Raw genomic sequence first — 19,483 nt, forward strand, 5'->3', positions numbered from 1 at the left:
AACCGTTGCTAAGAACACTCTCCAAACATACTGCCCGTGTAAAAGCCACACATGTATACCGGCTCGTTCTTGAACTCGTCAAACATGCTGGGAGCATTAAACCCCTGAATCGCCGAATCCGGAATCTCTCGGATGTCCCTGGACATTTCAACAGCATTGAAGGCAGCTTTTACGGGCAGCGGTCTTGCTAGTATCCTGGGTTGCCTCACAGTCTCGGCACTCGTCTTTGCAGTGTCTCTTTGCCGTCCGTCAGAGCCAGATATGTCGTTGCTCTCCATGGCCGCATATCCCTTCGACCCCTCGGCATGGAGCGGTTCATTGCAAGCACAAAGGTCAAATGGGGTCTCACCGCTGCGGACTCCTGGAGAGCTGCCTTGTCCGCCACTCTCTGTATCCCCGACCAACCCGGATCGTTTCATTTCGAGCTCCTCTTGGAGCCTGTTCGTCAACGAACTATTAGGTCCAAAACAGGCAAGTACTCTCGTAAGATGTTCCTCCTTTGTCTTCGGCGGACGGTCCCCAACTGTGCGCGCAAAACGCCTGACGATGATGTGATTCGAGCCAAGATCGCGCTTCATCTGCTCTAGTCTCGCCTTTGCATCTTCCCAGCGAGAGCTGGCCTCAGCCTCCCCGGGACCTTGTCGAAATGGCCTCTGCGGTTGCTTCATTGCTCGTTTCCGCCGCTGCATCCGATGTCGAATGCGAAGCGTTATTGAATGAATCGGTCCAAGGCCTTCCTCAGCGCTAAACAAGGCCTCCCGTAGAATATTGTCTCCCTCCTCGTCGTCCTCAAGCTTCTCGAAGAACAGCGCCTCGTAGAGTTTCTCCAGCGCCAGCACCATCTCTCGATGGAACTGTCCATAAACATGCCGTGCCCGCCGGACGCACTTTCTTGCCACCTCCACAGCCTCATCGCACCTGTCTCCCTCCACAAGGCAGTCAACCATGCGGCGCAATATCTCAAGCATCCTTCGGTCGCAAGCTCCCCAAACCTTCTCAAAGCTCTCGTATGCACCGGAGTAGTGTTTGTACGCCAGATCCCACATGCCGTTCTTCAGGACACAGTTGGCGTGGGCAACCATGAGTTGAAAATACGCGTCGCTCTCCACGAAAGACAGGTTTCCTTTGTCGATGAGGTCGCACATCTCGTTGGCGCGTTTGTTCCAGTACTGCAGGTTGCCCGGTTCCGTCAGAGCCTTGACCTCGTGCTCCAACCGCATGTAATCGACGTGGTCTTTCGGTATGTGACCTTCCTCGTCGAGGAATTGTAGGGAGTTCATAAGCATGCGTTTACCCACCCCATATCTGTCCTGGTCCATGTACACTCTTGCCAAGTCCGCGTGGTAGAGACGATGGTAGATCCAAAAGTCTTCGGCATCCTCTTGACCCTCCTCAGAGTCCGATATTGCGGCTATCGGTTTGCCTGCTGTCTGTGACTGTTCATCAGCTTGGTCCTCGAGCGCGCATTCGAGGCCTTCGTGCAGTCTAGACTCCGACAGGCTCTTTGGAACCGTCTTTCGTGGCCGCTTGAAGTAGAGATTCGAAGCCCTCCTCCAGCGAGGATGCAATTTTCGTTGTTTCTGCCCCTGTCCCATGACACCCCCCAGCTCTTTGATTCTCCCCATAATCCTGTCGATGATCTCCAGGTACGCAAGCTCCGCTTCCCCCAAACGTCCCATTTCGTGGTAAAGCTCACCCAGAGCAGTCAGGGCGTTGATAACGTTCCAACTGTAGCCACCGCTCTCCAACCTCCACAGACGCAGGCAACGGGAAAGCGCCTCCTCGGCCGCGGAGAAGTTCTTGACCAATTTATAGTACCAGCCGAGTTTGAGAAGTAGCCCAGCCAAGTAGTTATCGTCGGGGGATGCGAGCTTGCCTCTCGCGTGACAAAGGTAAAGATGAGGGTCCAGTTCGCGGGTAATGAATGCCTCGTTCCATTTCCACGATATCAGGATTGCTTCCGTGACCATAATCCTCGTTAGGTGACTGTATTGAATGTAAGCCCTCGATTTCTCACCCAATCTGTGCCGTGCCCAGCGATGAACCAGAACGTGCATCGACACGGTCCCACGGCGGCCGTCCACCTTGACAAGGGAGAAGTTTTCCAGGACGGACAATCCGACACCGAAGTAGTGCTGGTCCCATTCCCCATCAGTGCCAACTTGCAGCATGGAGTCGAAATCCCTGTCTGGAGGTTCCATGACCTCGCGCAAAGGCACAGCAACGTGGGCATTTCGTTTAAACCGCTCTTTGGCTGCACGACTGAATACCCTGACGGCTGGGAAATCTTGGTGGTGGTAGAAGGACAACAGGCTCAGGACTTTTAGAGCCATGGATGCTCCAAGCCCTCGTCCATTCCTCCCCTCGCGTTTTCTTCGGGCCATGATGGCTTCGGCCGAGAGCTCTAAGGTGGCGTAGACTGTGGGATTCTCAACCTTCCTGTTTCTGTAACGGGGGTCGGAGAGTATGCCAACCTTGCGATCGCGGATTTGTTTGAGGTAGTCGTGGAATGCTAGCCTCCGATCCCGGATGGACGCTGCCGCCTTGTCAATGGCGAGTGGCAAGGAGCCCAACTCACGAACAATAGCTCGAGCCGCTTCCATGTCTTCGAACGAACCTACGGACCCCTGTTGGCGGCCAGACACTTTCAACAGGAGGTGTACCGCATCCGCCTCTGTGAACGGGGGGACTTCGAGCAAACAGTCGTGGGGAAGATCATTTCTCAACTCGGTGGAACGAGATGTGTAGATGACGTTGCCCTTGCCTCTGCCAGGAAGATGGGCTCGCCGGTCGTCAGGCTTGCAGTCGTCAAAGATCAGGAGCCACTCATCCGCCAACTCTTCCATCCAGCGCATTGCGAGGTTCTTCATGCCTTCGGTAGTCCCAGATATTCCGAGGTCGTACCGCTTGGCGATCTGGGCATAACTTTGAGTGATTGTGGCAGGCATCGAACCATCGATGTAGAAGATGTATTTAAACCTGACAAGGTATTAGCACACTCCATGAACTGGGAGGGGGATATGCACGAGCCTGTCTTCGAAAACCTCAGAGAACTTTATGGCCACCTCGGTCTTTCCAACGCCGGGCAGCCCGTGCAGCAGGAATTCTCGCCGAGGTTTCCCTCCAGTATTGCGTGGTGAGAAAAAGGAATCAAGCCTCTGTAATATGTCTTGCCTTCCCGTGAAAAAGGAACTCGTAATCCCCATGGACTGAGCCTTCGTCGAAAGAAATACTTGCTCTTTATCAAGGCCGGCTATTCTTGATTAGCACATAAGTGTCAAGGGAAAAGGGAGAACGAGGCCGGCTTTCATACAGACGTGGCCAAGAGTAAGACCATGCTCAAAACAGTCCGTTTTCAGCCCCTCAGCAATTTGACAGATTTGCCTGCTGACTTCCGGCTCGGTGAGGTATTCGGCAGTCGAAGATTTCAGCAGGGGTATTTTCTTGTAGTGATGCAGGCCAACTTGCTCGGCCGCATTAGGAACGGTGAAGCGATAGTATGAACCAGGGAAGGGTGACAGTCTTGCTTGGAGTCGTCGATGGGTTTCCTGGCCGTCCGTGGCGGTATTTTTCAAAATGCCGATGATCCGGAGCAGGTTCGCAAGACCGAGCCATCCTCTCTCCAGTTTGACATCCCTGGTGCCAGTGCCGATGCTAACGATGCAGCCGAGCCGTTTCGCGGATCCAAACTCATTGACAGCCTCCGTCAGGAGATAGTCCACAGGGTTATTCACGCCAATTGCTGCGTCAATGTATGGCTGTGCTGACTTGCCGCGGCCCAGTGTTTGAGGCTTAAAGAACGAAGAAGCGGCGGTGGTCGCCCTGGCAGCCTCCCATATCAAGACACCCTCATCCCAATTTTCCTCAGTGCCCTGGTCACCATAGAAGGAGCGCGCGAAACGGGGCTTCCCAATGTTGCCCGCGGGCATGACGCACACAATCGCCTTCCCTTTCTTGGGGAACTCGGGATCCCGCATATACTCGCCCAAGCCGCGTTCCTTAACAATGCTCTCAACAACTTCCCGAAGCGCAGTGGCCTGAAACTTGTCCGACAAGCTCCAAGTCTTCCGGTTGTCTCGTGCGAAGATTTTGGCGGCACAGTTGTCATACGCCTGTAGGGCCTCTTTGGTCGACATCCGCAGTCTCCCGAGCATGATCGCGATGAGTCTTAGATGTGTCAGCCACCGAGCCCGATCTCGTCAGAGATTCTGTCCCGCGTCTGATGCTTACCCTCCCGTGCTGGTACCTGCAATCATGTGAAAGAAGTCACAGGGCTTGGGCTCTTCGGAGAGTTTGTACATATCCTTGATCTTCGTCATGATCTGGTCGAGGATGACCAGAGAAGAAACTCCACGGACACCTCCGCCGTCTGCGTTGGGTAAGTCATGGATTCCGTGTGGAGAACAACGAGCAACTCACCCAGAGAGAGAAGATTGATGGCCTCATTCTCGTCGAAGTCTCCAGGCGACATGGTTTCCGGGTTCGATTGACTCTCTCAAGCATGCCTTCTCAGCCACTTTCCAGCAATGCAGCGAGCGATGCCAGGTTTCGGTGCGTGAGAAACAGATCAAGATCACCCGAAGTGCCCAGCGACCAGGATATACCGAAGATGGTGGCCATCAGTTTCACGATGGCCTTTGCCTGGCCGCCTTGCGGCCCTCCAATGACAAGCCATCCAGAAGCGCCGGGGTCTTCTGGCCACTACCTTCATGCCGCTGTAGGTCAACCTGTAAGTCCCAGTGCAAGTTCCAGACCTGTAATCCACAATATCCACCTCAAACCTTGCTGCAGGTATGTTTCGGACAGACAGCAGGCTTGACCAGAGGATCGACTGGTGGCTGACGGTCGCTGAAAAGGCCAATACCCAATAATGAGGTTGATGGAAACGCCATAAGCGACCAAAAGCCGGGTAGCATCGTGCCCAACATCGTAAAAGAGTCAGCCACAACTGAGGTCCAGTTGAGGGGACACGGGACGATGTCGTTTTGGAGGTGAAGCTGGCGTTCCAGGCCAAGAACGAAGAGCTGCGCGGCCCTGCGTACCAAACGAAGGACTGTCAAAAATGGGGGGCAAAGAAACCGGGCGACAGCTGCTGTCAGGTTTGAGCAAAATTACCAATACTTCTGGCCTGTCTTTTCAATTCGACGCCAATGTGTTCCACCGCGTCGAAATGCGATAAAGGCTACTGTTGGCCGGGTGTTGAGGCTGTGTGTGGGCGGAGCGGACCTTCAGGCCTCTCACGGGGCGCTTCCGGGCCGTTGTGGGGCTCAGAGACCCCCGGATGCTTCTGTCGAGCCGACCGGACCATCCAACCGCATAAGAAAGTGCCGTTTCACTGCAGGTAGAGGATGGCAGTAAGTACCGCACCCGTCAGGTTATGAGAAATGATAACACAGCCGCTGGTCATCTGATCATTGCACGCCTTCGAGCAAGGGACTCGCGATCCCAAGCTAGAAGCATAAGCAGCCGTGCGAAGGCGACTTTGACTAGCCACAAGGCTGGTTACTCAAATTATCTCCCATCCTCGTATGTCTGAAATCATCACCCGGTCCTCATCATCTGAAAGATAATGCACAAACCCGCGAGGTAAACCCCGAGGCACCCTCAACCCAACACCCAACCAACCGTGCCAACTCGCCCCAGCCACAATTGGAATCCCATTTATCGCACAACCGCCCCTTCATCAAGATACCAGGTCGTATCCCCTTGCGGATCCAGCTCCTTTGTGGAGAATCCATTGCCCAGGTACCCAAACCGATTCCTCCTTCCCCCCATATACACATACTCCCAATCCTCACCCCTAAACCTTTCCAGCATGTGGAAAAAATGGATCCGGCTGCCAGGATGCAGCGCCGTGACAGGCCCGTCCTCACGCCCATTCTTGAACCACGACCTTCCCCGGGGCGTAGCCCACGTGGTGCGCGGCATGAAGGCCGTGATGTGCTCAAAGTAGTCGTCGACTGCTGCCGCAGACGGGACGATGGCCTTGATGGACTCGGTCTGGCATTTCTTGATAACAGAAGTAATGTACTTTGCGATGTGTTCCGTGAGAGTGAAGACACTTCCATGGCCAATTGGCCCGTTGGGGCCGAGGAACACTGGGGGATGGGGTTAGTCGGGAGCTGTGAAAAAAGATGCGCGGGCGGAGGGTGGACGTACTGAAGTAGTTTGGTAGCCCGGCCACGGCGCACGACATGTAGGCCTTTGGGGTTTCGTTTCTCCATCTGTCTTGAAGGTTTCCGTCGCAGCCGATAATCGGGAAGCGCGGGCGGAAAGACGTATCGTAACCTGTCGCGCAGACGATCGCGTCGACCTTCAAGATTTCCCCGGATTCCAGCTCGATACCCTCCGGCACAAACCGCTTGATCATTGATCGCCTAACTTCCACATTGGGTTGTGTCAGGGCTTGGAGGTATCCGTGGCCGGGGGTCATTCTCCTGCATCCAAGCGGGAAGTCGGGTATCAGTGCCTTGCAAAGCTCCTGGTTCCCCCCGAGCATGAGCGTCATGTATTCCGTGACCTTCGCTCTGGCAAAGGCTTGTACCGGGCTGTTTGCGAGCACCTGAACAATGACATTAGCCATGGTCAAAGGACCAAAGAGCGGGATCATCTTACGACCGGGAAAGCGTTGTTCACTTCCACTTCGATCTTCTTCACAAACGCGCGGTAGAAGTCGGGGTCAGACTGGAACCTCTCGATGGTCTCCTGCGAGAAGTTCTCCTGGGCGTCCATCTGGATCTGGCTCAGAATCTGGCCGGCTTGGCCCATGACTTTCCACGCCTGGATCCTCGGAGGAAGAACCCATGTGGGCGTCCGGAATACGTGATACAGTTTCTCGGCACCTGGCCCTTGTCAGATCTTCTGAGTGTAACCGGAGTGTGAAAGTCTTACCCGGTTGGAGCTCTGGCAGCACCTGGATTCCGCTGGATCCGTTGCCGATAACGGCAATGGTCTTGCCCGTGTGGTCGAAATTCTTTGGCCACCGGGCAGTGTGAATCAGGCGCCCTTGGAATGAATCAAGCCCATCAAGATCCGGCCACTTCCAATTGCTGTTTCCAGTCAGAGTGCTGCAAGAAGTAGGGTTCATATCTCTACTTACTTCAAGATGCCCGTCCCGTTCACGAGGAAGGTTGCGTAGTCGCTGAACTCCTCCCCGGACTCCAAGTTCCGGATAACCAACTCCCACTGCCCATCCTTCTCGCTCCACTGCGCCGAGACCACTTGGTGCGAAGTCCTGATCGACTCCCTCATGCCCTCCTCGTCACAAACCCGGCACAGATACTCTCCAATCTCCTCTGCAGTCGAGAAGAAGTTGGTCCAGTCCTTTTTTTGCCGCCATGAGAACTGGTAGCTGTGACTGGGGACGTCGCATCTGCACCCGGGATAGCGGTTCTCGAACCAAGTGCCTCCCACATCGGCGTTCTTCTCGTAGACGGCAACTTCAAAGTCGCTGAGATTGAGCCGCAGCGTCCGGACCAGGTTTAGGCCGCTCGCTCCGGCTCCAATGACAACAATACGGATGTGCCGCGTGGAACCGAGGGGCTGTTCCTGCACCGTGTAAGCAGCAAGGGGAGGCTGGGGTTCGACTGCCTCGGCATGACCGTTGACTTGCGACATGAGTTCGGTGTGAGCGTCCGGCGTCGACTCTGATGGACAGAAAGAAGGAGAAGTTGACGGTGGTTAACAAAGCCGAGCTTGTTGCTGAACCGGCTGGGCTGGAGCAAGCAGTTTGGGATCCAGGAGGGCCGGGCTTATATCCCGGCCAGAGAAGGATCGGAGTGACCTGGCTGAAGCATGGGTTCACGGTACAGGAGCGGGCCTAAGTTGTCTCGTTTCGTAGGATGGAGGAATGCCCCCGCAGCCAAACTTGGCCTTCGTCTGTAGCTGGATATGTTTTCCACGATAGGCAAGTGCTTCGAAGTATTCCAAGCCGTCTTTCATACCGGGTTGGCCAGGTATGCCGCAAACTAGTGTCCGACTTGACCATGATGACCGAGCAAACATGGAGAGCCCTCAAAGAATCACGACCCAACCCGAACTCATGCCCTGGTTCAGCTTGACGGGGTGGAGGGGCCGGCCAGAGGAAGCACCTGCACAGTTGGTCCATTTACGGCGGGCCAGACTTCGCCATGGAGCCACATAGCCTCCCGATAATACATATCCCACAGCAAGGCTCGCCAAAGTCGCAAAGGAATTTGGTCAAAGGACTAGTCAGCATGCGGCATCGGCAGACAGACGTGCCAACTCTCCAGGCTGTTGTCGGGGGCGAGAGACCATCGGGCATGGGCCTCGCACGCGCATTGGTGCCGGTTTCGTGGAAGATTTTTGGGCGTTGCGCAGGTCTAGGCGTTGCAAGCAACAGGAGCCGAAGCAAGCTGCGTAACTCGATAATTGCATCCCGATGGAATCCGTATTTTGTCCAACCACAACACCTGCAGCCGTAGGTTGCATTCGGGAAGTTGCTGATGCAGGCGAATGAGATGATGTTTGGGTCAGCGGGGTGCGGCTGTCAAACAAATGGATCTGGGCGCTCGGCGGAATTGCCCTGCCGTAGTGGAACCCTACGGTGGCCCCACAGTGCACGGTCGCCCACAAGAAACTCATCGGCGATTCGGTCGATCCGATTGTATCACCTCAATCGTCAGGTCAGCCGGGCAGGCTCTCAACAACGCATCCTTCTTGACGGCAAAGCAAAGCTGGTGCACCTGAAGCGGCAAACTATTTCTCGTATTTGGCGCACTCTGCTCGAGATTAGGCCACCGGACAGGTTGACAGAAACAACATTCCGATCTTTCTCTGGACATCGGGCAGGGGAACATGGCGTTTTCATTCTCCTTCGCTGGGGACGACATAGAGGAGGACGTCCAAGCTCCTGTACAGACCCAGACCAATAACACGGCGACAACATCATCCTCTCCTTCGGCGGCAGGCGCGTTCCCTGTACAAGGCAAGCCGTTGCTTCCGCCGACCCAGCATTCCCTGGATGATCTCCTCTCGCGGTTGCCCTCCAGGATCGCCTTCAGTTTGCTTGATATCCATCTCGGGGGTAGCCGCATCCTTCAGCTACCCCGGCGTGAGCTGTGGGATGTGCGTGTCCAGCTGATGGCTGAGGAGAACACCGACAACCTTTCCGAGTCGGAAGCTGGACTCGGGGACCACGATGTCAAGACGGGCATTTACGAGGGCGGCTTCAAGAGCTGGGAGAGCAGCGTCGACTTGGTCAGGGTGCTTGCACGCGAGAACGTCACCGATGTTCTGCTGCAAGACCCATGTGTCCTGATTGAGGTGCGGTGATGTGCCCTATACTTGGATGCCAGGTTAGACTGCTCGTTTGCTGATTTGTTCTGCAGCTTGGTTGCGGCACAGCGTTGCCTTCACTTGCTCTATTTCAATGGGCTTTGGGTGAGAGGAAATCCGACCAGAGGCATCCACTCGTGCTTGCCCTCGCAGACTACAACCCTTCTGTGCTCTATCTCGTGACTCTGCCCAACCTGATTCTTGCCTGGGCCCTGCAGCGGCGGAGCGGAGACACCAAGCTCGACGAGGCTTTCAGCCTTGACGGGGAGCTGGAATTAACACCAGGAGTGCTCGAAGCCTTTAGACAGACCCTTTCCTGCGATCGGATCACCCTATCTTTCCTCTCAGGAGCATGGTCTTCCGAGTTCGTTGACCTCCTTTACCGCTCCGGCGTACCTGCGAACCTCCCAGACACCACAAAGACACTGTTGCTGGGGTCCGAAACCATCTACTCTCCGTTTGCTCTCGAAAGCTTCAGCAGCACGCTGCGTTCGATCCTGCGGCGTGAGCGCCGCGAGCGCTCAAGTGGCAATGCCAGGGCTCTCATTGCCGCCAAGAGGCTGTACTTTGGCGTCGGTGGTTCCCTAGACGACTTCGTCGACAAGATGAGGGGACTTGGCACCTCCGTCAGAACGCTGTTTGAGGAGACGCAGGGGGTGCACCGTGGCGTCGTCGAATGTCTTCTCTCCTGAGCACAATTGAGGACATTTCGAGCACCATAGTGTTATATCTGCTGGTTATCAATAACGCCTTTGTTGCCATCGGACGCAGCTGGTGACGAGACACGGCGTGCGACGGCCCGAACGACAGTGCTTGCGGCAGATTCCTTGAGGCAAAAGGGTGTTTCATCCTTTCGCTGCGTGGTTCTGTCTCCTGTTATGAGGGCACTGTCCGCAGATCCCGCATATACTCCTTTTACCCGAGCCGAAAGTGTTTCTGCGCCGCAGCATTGGAACAGGCCTTGCACAGAGGGGCTGAACCTCGATCTTCAGGACCCTTCAGCATCGGTCAAAAGATTGTCACGCGGGAGGACATGCACCTGGTCTCGTCAGGTGATTCGGCTCTGTGCCGACAGTGATGCTCGAGACGGTATGTTACGACACGACAACCGTACAAGTACAACTTGCAACTCCGTTTCGCTGTCTTACCTACGGCATGCGCCGCAACAATGTGCTTGTCGGAAGATGTCTCAGCGTCCAGCACGCTGCTTCCCGAGACAATTCTGGGAAACCTGATGAGGCATTGGGGGGGTAAAGGACGCGAAAGCGCGTAGGCGCAGCAATTCAATGCCCAAAGGCATGGGTGCCGAGTTTGGCCACGAGCTTCAGCTCGGACGACCAGGATCACATCTTACACGACATGAAGGCTGTTGACTTTCTGCTGTGCGACGCGAGTATCCAACCGCCTTCCTAGCTGTGATCACCTCAGCTGGAAAGCCAAGCGCATCTAGCGGAGGGTGGGTGCCAGATCTTGTGTGGCAGTCAATTTCGTCATTGTTCAAAATCGGCATGGTGATCTTTGCAAAGCACTGGAGCAGCGAACAGTTCTATGTGCTGTTTACAGCGCGACAATCCATTGGCCGTTTCCGCCAATTTGTCTTGAGCCAGCATCAGGTTGGTGTTTCGTCACTTCGTCACTTCTTGTCCAGTACTCCATTTCCGCGTAAGCACCTGAGCAACCTACCTCGAGCATTCATGGGGATCGAACATTCGCAGCGACGCAGTCCTTCGAGATCTCTCAATATGAATTATGGAATCACTGCCGCCAATAACATGGAGGAAACGCTGTGGATCCGTGACCAGCGAGATGAAGGTCCACCTGCATGCATCCATGTGAGATGTGCCTGTCAACTTGCTCCGGCGCGCGACACCTCAATCATCCTCTTTGGCAAAGTCTGCTGAACAGGAGAGGCAGAACGGAAAGACCTAAAAGTCCTCCGTATCGGACTGCTACCCGTACCATTCCAGTCCCGTTCTAGCATCATCGACGGACGGCACGGCGACTTGCTGCTGCGGAGCACTTTTGCAGGGCTGAATCGAACTGCATGCAATTTCCACATTAATTCAACACCACAAACACTAGTCCAGGAACGGAAGCCGAGACTCTAGACGGTGAAGAGCCGCGCTGAAGAAATCGTTGCCCCAGGGTCCGAGACGTGAAGGAGCCCTTCGCCGCAAAAGACGTGTCCGAAACTCTGCGCCTTCCGCAGCGCCGTTGGAAACTCCGGTCCTTCTCAGTTAACCTTACCTATGCCTGCCTTGCATGGTCAATGAGAGAAAGCTGCCGAGAGGGGAACGGCAGCCTATTCTTCGACGTTCCGTCCGATCCAAACCCTGGTCTGTACCTTCCCCCTGTCTGCCCCTGGTTGCCCAGGTTTCCCGTGCCGCTTCCCCATTTCAAGCATGTTCCGGGGTGCATCAAGCGAATGATATTTCTTTCCTCCCCTCCTATTGGGTGTAGTGACCCCAGTGCGTGAGTCGTCACTCCAAGGCATCGTCCTTCGGCTGTCGAGGTATTTTGGCCCCTGGGAGCCGCCGAGTGTTCTTCCTCTCTCTTCCTCCTTCCTTCCTGCTTCTGCACTGCCATCTTCGTGCCTGTCACTCACAACTGGCTTTTATTTTGCCGTAATAATATCCTCGCTCCTCCACGGTCGTTCACCATCCACTTTCCATTCCATTAATACTCAATTGCCATCTTCGGCGCAAGTCTCACTTAATTACACCAAACCGCATTCTAAACAGCTTGGTAGGTCGCTCCCGGCAACCACATTCCGCGTCTCGAGCACCAACTTCGACTCTCCCAAACTCCGAGTTGCACGGATCAACATCACATTCTGTTTCCTCAGTACTCTGACTGATCATATCGCTCGTCGATAGTTACGCTGTCTCCTGACCATCGCTTAATCTGAATATTCATACTTCAATTCAGTCACAATGAAGTTCTCCGTCGGCACCGTTCTCGCCTTCGCGGCCGCTGTGCTCGCCAAGCCGGTTCTCCTCAACAGCAACTACGACATTGAGGAGGGTGAGCCGTTCACTCTGAAGTGGAACAACGCCCAAGGGCCTATTACCATCACCCTTATGACGGGCGACCCAGGAAACCTGAAAGTGGTTTCCGACATTGCCAGTAAGCAAGCGCGACATGTCTCTCACGAAGACGGGCCAATCGCTAATTGACCACAGGCGGTGTGACGGGCAGCGAGTACACTTTCACGCTCAGCGGCATCCCGTCGGGCAACTATGCCATCAGGATCACCGACGGGTCTGGCGAGCCTAACTACGGCAAACTGTTCAGCTATTCCGGCACCGGCAGCCTTTCCTCCAGCTCCGCCTCGGAGTCCGCGACCCGTTCTAGCAGCAGGACCACGGTCTCGAGCACCACTTCTAGCAGCAGTAGCAGCAGCACTGGCAGTGAGAGCGAGACTAGCAGCACCACCTCTAGCGCTAGCAGCTCTGCCTCCTCCTGTAAGTTACACTCCAATCAAGGCTACTCTGTTACGTCCTGTCTGGATGACTGACACCTTTCCTCTGCAGCCTTCACCACCACGTCTAGCGAGCGTCCGTCGAGCACCCGCGCGGCTGCCACCACCTCGGCGACCGCTCCGCCCAACACGAATGGCGGCCAGCGCTTCGCTTCGCCCCTCGCTTTCGTCCTGGTCACCGTGGCCGCCCTCGTCTTCTTCAACTAAAAAACCACCGCGCGGTGTTTCGGCGTTGTCGGTTTCCGAGACGGAATACCGTTTCTGGTACCATCGTCTTCTCGTACATACATTGTTCTTGAAAATGCCGTGACCGGGCGCCGCGGCCGGACTCGCGCGAAGCGGGTCGGTCTCAGTAACTGGGTCAGGATCTCAGCATGACCTTGGAGGGTGGTAGGTTGGTCATGGGACGAGTGCGCAGCGGTGGAGTTCGGATCATGGTGTTGAAAACTAGGTCCTTGCATTGGCGCGAATTTCTAGGGGTTTGCCATGTCGTTTTTACTGGACGTATGCGCTTTCAAGCGCGTGTGTTTTTAGTGGCGGTTATGTCAATACTGGCTTGCTACACTACCAGCCTTAGGAGTTTATTAGGGTAGAGCGGACGGCATGCCAATGCCCGATGTGTGCCCTGGGAATTAATTCTCGGTATTGTTGATGGATGCCGTTGTTATCGTGACTAGCGCTGCTGTGCCGGTTCTTAGTGGTTTGAATCCCTTTAGTAACATGCTAGTTTAGTCGGCAACTCGCAGGGCGCGTGCAGTGGGTTTCGGCTGATTACATTGCTGATGCAGCTAACAGGCCGAGTTGACGTTGTCCTACACTGCAGACGTGTTGTTGCGGCTTGGATCAGCGGGAGCGTACGGATCCGTACATGAGGCTCTGTGGGCTGCAGCTGCCAGTAATATCCCGCGGACGCTATCCACTCGATCTTCGGCAACGAAGCGTTATGATGTTAATACAAAGCCGTTGAGAAATGTGGCGGTGGCTTCTGTGGGTTGGGTGTTTGAGTCAGGTAGGTGGGACAAGATATACGTAAGGCAGCATACATCCGAACATGGACTTTCCGACAGGCTATTCGGGTCCAAGGGCTGCGTAATTAGGCACAGCGACTTGAGGTAACATGAGTTTTCAGATCGGATTCTCTAGCAAGTATCGTTTGACTGCTTGGAATGTCTTTCTATCGGCGACTCTGCGCTCAAATGATAATACTCTGATGTAACTATGTATGGTTGCTGATCCTCCTGCCCTTTAATGAACCCGGGCCATCTGAACATCCGGATGGTTCGGTCCCCAGATCCATCACGAACGCGCTCTCTGACAACCATGTCTATCCTAACTGGGAACGTATGCTTCGACATAAGATCCAAGTTGAACAAGCTTGCTCCCCTTTGCGGTTTTCCTGATGGACGCCAGCTGAAGGCTTCTATGGGAAGGCCTCGGCAATGCTCAGGAGTACATATGAATGAATCGCTTCGCCTTTTGGCAGTCATATCTCCCCATCAAGGTTGTTGGTGTCTGACCATCAACCTTCAAGGTCTTCTGCTTTGAGCGGGGTAAAGTTCCGGTCCCGAGATGCGTCGCGCGTGTGTTCAGAGCTTAGCCTTCACGGGCGCCTCTTCTTCGGACACGAGCACAACGACAGCGCAAATGTCGTCCTCCTTTCCCCCGCGCCAAATCTCCTGCGGATAGTACTTCTTGACTTCCTTCGCAAAAGGGCCGTCCAGTTTCCTGTTGACACTGGCGGACTTAGCCGCGCTGACGATCTCTGTCGCCAGCAGGCTCTGTAGCGTAGGGCAAGGAGCCCCTGACGTGGTATTCTCTCCTTGAGTAGTATACGGCCTCAGATCCGGCGCCACCTGCACGCCCCGCTCAGTGCTTGCCCATGCGCCGTTCTGGGCCATTGTCCGGCTGACGATTCGCAGCACGTCCTGGTTGAAAAGGTTGTCCCAGAGGCCATCGCTCGCAAAGACGATGACGTCGCCGTGGCGGAGCCGGTGGCGCGTCACCTCGGCGTCGCGCGGCTGGTCCATGAGCTGCGCTCCGCCAAAAGTTGCCGCCCGCAAGAGCATGCTCGGCGGCACCACGCTGAGCTGGTAAGGGGTGTTGAAGGCGTGCGTCTGCGGCTCGCTGGAAGCGTGTACGCCGTTGAGACGCAGCAGGATGAAGCCGCTGTCGCCCAGGTTGGCTACCTCAAGGAGGCCTTCGGCCGTGAGCAGGCCGACAACAGCGGTACTACCGCCTGCTTTAATGGCGGGGTCGTGGCACACAGCTTCGTAGCCCAGCTGCATAAGCTGGCGCGCCGTAAGTGGCCGGCCCGTCCCTCGCATTGTGGCTGCGGCCGCCACGGCCGCCGCAGCCATGTAGTCGCAGAAGGCGTGCGAGAAGTCGGCCGGGTCGACGCCGCTATCCATCCACCCGCCCACGCCGTCGGCTACGCCAAGGGCAACTTCGCCGGGAACGGCGCCAAGTCGGCTCACGAAGAACGCGTCCTGTCCTGACTCGGGGCGCGGGGCCTTCCCGCGGCCGCCCTTTGGTGGTTGCACGCGATTGTATGGGTTGAATTGGAAAACGTGGGTCGAGGGGTCATAGACGCGGCCTTTGGCAATATATGACGCGGCGACATTGTAGACGAACTTGTTGCTTGGCGACGGTGCGTGGGTTGAATAGGCGACGCGTGGGCGCATCAATGGAAAAGATACCAGAGGGAGACCGGGTTTTTGTCGCCGAAACGCCGCTGTGGTGTCAACGGCTTTCGACAAGCACGCAGACACTTGTGGCGGAACAGTCGGTGTCGTGCTAAAGTGAGTAGTGCGGGAAGTGCCGTAAGAGCTTTCCGTCCCAGCCATGGGCCTCACCACCGATGTGGTTGTTGCGCGATGGCATGGCAGTGGGAGCAACTTGGCCGCGCGAAGAGTGCCCGCCATTTCGCGATGGATGGAGGGAAAAGGTTTGTTTCTGCGCGGCCTTGTCTGGCCCGGCAGAGAATGGAGGCTAAGTGTACAGATTCCTTTGCCAGAGCATCACGGAAGTGTTTGGCTGTCGCAATTGAGATATGAGTTCAAGACGGACTAAGTGATCCACCTCATCGGGTCTGTCGGTCTAGGATAGGGATCGAAGTTGTGTTTTTCGGGCCTTGTGTGCAGCCCCGAATGAGGGTGGAATTGACGTCCAATCCCTATCAGGTTGTTGCTGCGCTATTATGTCACCTTGCCGATGCGGAAATCGAGACACTGCTGCGGGCGAGATTTCGCCTGCAGATGTGGAGATTCGCCGCCATCCCGGTTTGGATCGGCTGGAGCGGCCTGGCCCGTGCATCACCGGCAGATTGCCGACGCGCCGCCGTTGCTCTGCTTTCTCTAAACACCAAGTCAACGCCATTTTAAATCTGGCCTACCAACCATCTTAAAAGCGGCCAGTTGAGCCAATGTTGGCCAGAAGGACCAAGATGGAATCCAACCATTACAGGCCTATACAGCACATACACGTACGCGGACGATATAGAATATAGTACATATAAGCCTCCTGAATCCGATTCTATAACGCGATTGATGATATTGGCGATACGCGTAGAGGTCTTGGTGAATTTTCTTTTTCAAGCTCTTCTCTAGGACTCGAGCAAGATTTTCCTCTACGGATCCGTAAGCTTGTTAAGAAATGCCAAAAAATGCTGAGGGAAAGAGTTCAGATCTGAGCTTTAACCTCGAGAGGAAAGGGGAAAAGGAAATTTATCAACAACTCTAGGCGTATCACCCACATCATTAATTGAGTTATAAATTGTATTTGGGAGCCTCAATTTTATTTACTACCTCTAGTAGTCGCCGCGTATGCGTATGTATGTCTTATGTGGCTTACAATAGGGGATTCCTGTTTTGGGCTCTCTGGGCCAACTGCCCGATTCTTGGAAGAAGGGGTGGCGGCGAGATAAAAGTGGGGTTGAGCTGGTGTTTCAGTGGGATCAAGTCCAAGGTCTTAGCACTCCGTCGAGTCACGGGCCTCCATCAGAAGGACCCTGGAAGGTATGCCATGTACTCCGTAACTCTCATATTGTACATACATACATTAATTGACCTCAAATTTCATCGAATTGCTGTTGGAGGCGAGAGAGGGGTTTCGCAACCCTTACCTTCGTCTCGGAAGTAGATGAAATGCTGTTTCGTCATGAAAACCTCCCTTCGGTTTTGTACTCTTCTGCCCAGCGCCACTGCCATCTCATCCAGACATCCGAGTCCCGCCCCGACTTCACTTATCAATTGCAGTGCGAATGAAAGGTGCGACCTTCTATTACCGACGCGGTTGCCCTCAAATTGCACACGTAGTTACTTTTACACCCAAAAACCCAAGCCAAGAGCTCACTCACTTCATATTGATTCCAGCCTTGGCACATCTTCTCAAGTTCCGCGGGATACCACTCTTTCTCATCCACAAGAACTTCATCCGTTTTATAGCGTCTCCTGGTCCCTTTCGTGCCTCTTACCTTTCGCTGTGCGTGATTCATCGTCATCCGGTCACACCCTTATCGTTCGTCTCGACCGAGCTTCAGGGATTTCAGGTACCGCGAACACCATGGCTCCTGGGGACCCAGTCCTCTTAGCTGGGGCTTTTGAGAACTGCACATTCACCGAAGATGGATTCCCTGATGACAGCACTTGTTATGTGCCATTCTGGAGCACAAGGGTATGCGGTGATCTTGGTCGCGATCAGCAAGACACGAAGCTGACTTGGCAGCAGACGGGATCCATCCTGAAATGGTCGCTCTTCCTCGGCATAGTAGTCGTACTCTGCTTGTACCTTTTGATAGGCTACATACACGCGCAAAACAGGATACAGAAGGGCCTGCCGCCCCTGAGCTATCACCGAGTATGTCTCGCCAGGTTGCTTCTCTCTCTCCCAAAGTACAAGTACTAACACGCTGTGAAGTTCCTGGTGTCCCACGCAACTCTTGCCCCAGTCGACCCTCACTATCGGCCTCCTCAGCCCGCAAGCTTCTACCCGTATACCCCTGAACGGCACTACTACGACATGCATGCCACGCCTCCACCTGTATACGACCCCAATGCGCCACGGCCGCCCAAGTACGAGCCCCCTGCCGGCTCGACAAAGGTAAGGTCCACTCACCAGGCCGAAGCCGGGCAGAGTCAGCAGGGACAGCAGAGTCAGCAACAGAACGAGGAGCGATTCGAGTATGCGCCGCCGCCCGGTTCACCTCCTCCGTCTTCCAGCAGACCGCAAGCCACATATGCACCACCTCCAGGTCCTCCAGCGAGTTCCATGTGGGCACAGGGTACGGGCAACACCGACACCTTCCGCAACTGAGAAATCAGTGCCGTACATCAAGCAGAAAGCTTCACCTGACGGGGTCGAGGGCGTCGTAATAGTAATTCGCTGATGAGGAACGAAGTTCGCTGAAGGCGGTAGAAGGCCACAGGATCATCTTCTGGCGTTAATGGTAGTAGAGCTTGGCGTTTGGGCTGTATCTTGCGTTTGCTTTGCATACACAGCCCGCGCAACCTAGAATCGTCCGACCAGTCCTAGGAGGAGTAAAAATAAACATCAAACTCGTTAATTGATACCAAGATCCCAGTGCCATCGGCCTGCTAAACTTGCACCTGCACCGCCCCATAAACACCTGGCTGAAAGCAACCACCCAACCATCATAATGTGTCGTAAATTCTTCGTTGAGCGCCGAACATGGGCATCACCGCAATACAGCGTTGAGCTCTCCCTCCGCTTGTGCCTTTAATCAAGCTCCATCGCATCTGGGTCCTCCTCGAACCCAACCAATGGCTCAGCCTCCATCGGCCCAACCGTCAATAATGGCGATGATGACATCGCCGGCACAGGCACGAGCGCCTGGCGAGCAGCAGCCTGCAGCATCCCAGCCCGCTGCTTCTCCCTCGCCCTGGCTCTCGCTTCAATAATAGCCTTGCGTACGCTGTCTTGCTCCTCGGGAATCGAGATGGAACTCGGCACGCTGTACAACACGAGCTCCTTTCCCGCCAGCTCGGCGCACGGGTCGGGCCTCGGGTCCAGCACGCGCGTCGGGATGCGGCTGGCGAGCAGGTGCTTCTCAATGTCGGGGAGGAAGACGAGCTTGCCGTCGGCGCTTTCGCTCTCGTTGTCGGATGAGGAGAGCTCGTCGTCGATGTTGTAGATGTAGACTTTGTACTTAGAATCGTCGAGCTGCATTTGCGAGTCATCGATGGGTTGTTTGTGGCGCCGAGTTTTCTGGGATTTGGTGGCCGCGCTGGCGTCTACATAGTGAGCGTCGGGGCTTTCGACTGGAACGTAAAGCTTTTGGCCGGAGTGTTCTGATGCGAATTAGTCGGCTGTAAGTGGTGCATGGGAGAGCGGTCGGATGTGCCGACTTCTATTGGACCAAGAAAACTTACCGAGATTCAATAAACTCATCCGTTTGGATAGACGTTCATTGTTCTCTGGTGGCACTTCGGCCTTGCGCTTGCGCGTAGGCTGTGATGGCAATTGCTGTGGTGCGAATGGCGCATGGCCAAAGTGTTGGTGTTGGTGTTGGTGGTGATAGCGGTGGTCAATGCCGAGTCCATCCATCTCCAGGGGTGGTCGTCGCAAAGTTCGCCAGCAATTGCTCTTTTTTCCTTCCGCCTCGCCACTCCTTATCGCTCGCTCTCCTCGCCAACTGACCCCTCTGCCGCGCCGCCAGCTGCAGAGGGCTGAAATGCTGTGGATGTTACC

At 55.1% G+C, this 19,483-nt stretch overlaps 7 protein-coding genes across 7 annotated transcripts; 3 read left to right on the forward strand and 4 right to left on the reverse strand.

Moving 5' to 3' along the window:
* Positions 1–8: 8 nt before the first annotated feature.
* N657DRAFT_676369 (uncharacterized protein) lies at positions 9–4,471 on the reverse strand (the record flags this gene model as incomplete). The annotated part of the gene is made up of 5 exons (XM_062795890.1): positions 9–2,979; positions 3,234–3,253; positions 3,393–4,167; positions 4,231–4,369; positions 4,420–4,471. The coding sequence occupies 5 exons, from the start codon at positions 4,469–4,471 to the stop codon at positions 9–11; spliced, it is 3,957 nt and encodes a 1,318-aa protein (XP_062652383.1).
* Positions 4,472–5,661: 1,190 nt separating this feature from the next.
* N657DRAFT_629679 (FAD/NAD(P)-binding domain-containing protein) lies at positions 5,662–7,617 on the reverse strand (the record flags this gene model as incomplete). The annotated part of the gene is made up of 5 exons (XM_062790913.1): positions 5,662–6,098; positions 6,160–6,562; positions 6,616–6,842; positions 6,892–7,049; positions 7,100–7,617. The coding sequence occupies 5 exons, from the start codon at positions 7,615–7,617 to the stop codon at positions 5,662–5,664; spliced, it is 1,743 nt and encodes a 580-aa protein (XP_062652384.1).
* Positions 7,618–8,817: 1,200 nt separating this feature from the next.
* Positions 8,818–9,989, forward strand: N657DRAFT_652246 (uncharacterized protein; the record flags this gene model as incomplete). Its single annotated transcript, XM_062794275.1, has 2 exons — positions 8,818–9,285; positions 9,351–9,989. 2 exons carry the CDS (start codon positions 8,818–8,820, stop codon positions 9,987–9,989), a joined length of 1,107 nt encoding a protein of 368 aa, XP_062652385.1.
* Positions 9,990–12,230: 2,241 nt separating this feature from the next.
* On the forward strand, positions 12,231–12,985 carry N657DRAFT_560691 (uncharacterized protein; the record flags this gene model as incomplete). Its single annotated transcript, XM_062787996.1, has 3 exons — positions 12,231–12,423; positions 12,480–12,761; positions 12,831–12,985. 3 exons carry the CDS (start codon positions 12,231–12,233, stop codon positions 12,983–12,985), a joined length of 630 nt encoding a protein of 209 aa, XP_062652386.1.
* A 1,379-nt stretch (positions 12,986–14,364) lies between these two features.
* On the reverse strand, positions 14,365–15,459 carry N657DRAFT_686117 (protein serine/threonine phosphatase 2C; the record flags this gene model as incomplete). Its single annotated transcript, XM_062796816.1, has 1 exon — positions 14,365–15,459. One exon carries the CDS (start codon positions 15,457–15,459, stop codon positions 14,365–14,367), a length of 1,095 nt encoding a protein of 364 aa, XP_062652387.1.
* Positions 15,460–17,338: 1,879 nt separating this feature from the next.
* Positions 17,339–18,088, forward strand: N657DRAFT_652249 (uncharacterized protein; the record flags this gene model as incomplete). Its single annotated transcript, XM_062794276.1, has 4 exons — positions 17,339–17,449; positions 17,504–17,632; positions 17,693–17,972; positions 18,027–18,088. 4 exons carry the CDS (start codon positions 17,339–17,341, stop codon positions 18,086–18,088), a joined length of 582 nt encoding a protein of 193 aa, XP_062652388.1.
* Positions 18,089–18,511: 423 nt separating this feature from the next.
* On the reverse strand, positions 18,512–19,339 carry N657DRAFT_560783 (uncharacterized protein; the record flags this gene model as incomplete). Its single annotated transcript, XM_062788007.1, has 2 exons — positions 18,512–19,083; positions 19,165–19,339. The coding sequence occupies 2 exons, from the start codon at positions 19,337–19,339 to the stop codon at positions 18,512–18,514; spliced, it is 747 nt and encodes a 248-aa protein (XP_062652389.1).
* Between the last annotated feature and the right edge of the window lie 144 nt (positions 19,340–19,483).

The sequence above is a fragment of the Parathielavia appendiculata genome (assembly GCF_033297405.1).
Source record: "Parathielavia appendiculata strain CBS 731.68 unplaced genomic scaffold N657scaffold_1, whole genome shotgun sequence".
In the NCBI taxonomy this organism is placed as follows: domain Eukaryota; kingdom Fungi; phylum Ascomycota; class Sordariomycetes; order Sordariales; family Chaetomiaceae; genus Parathielavia; species Parathielavia appendiculata.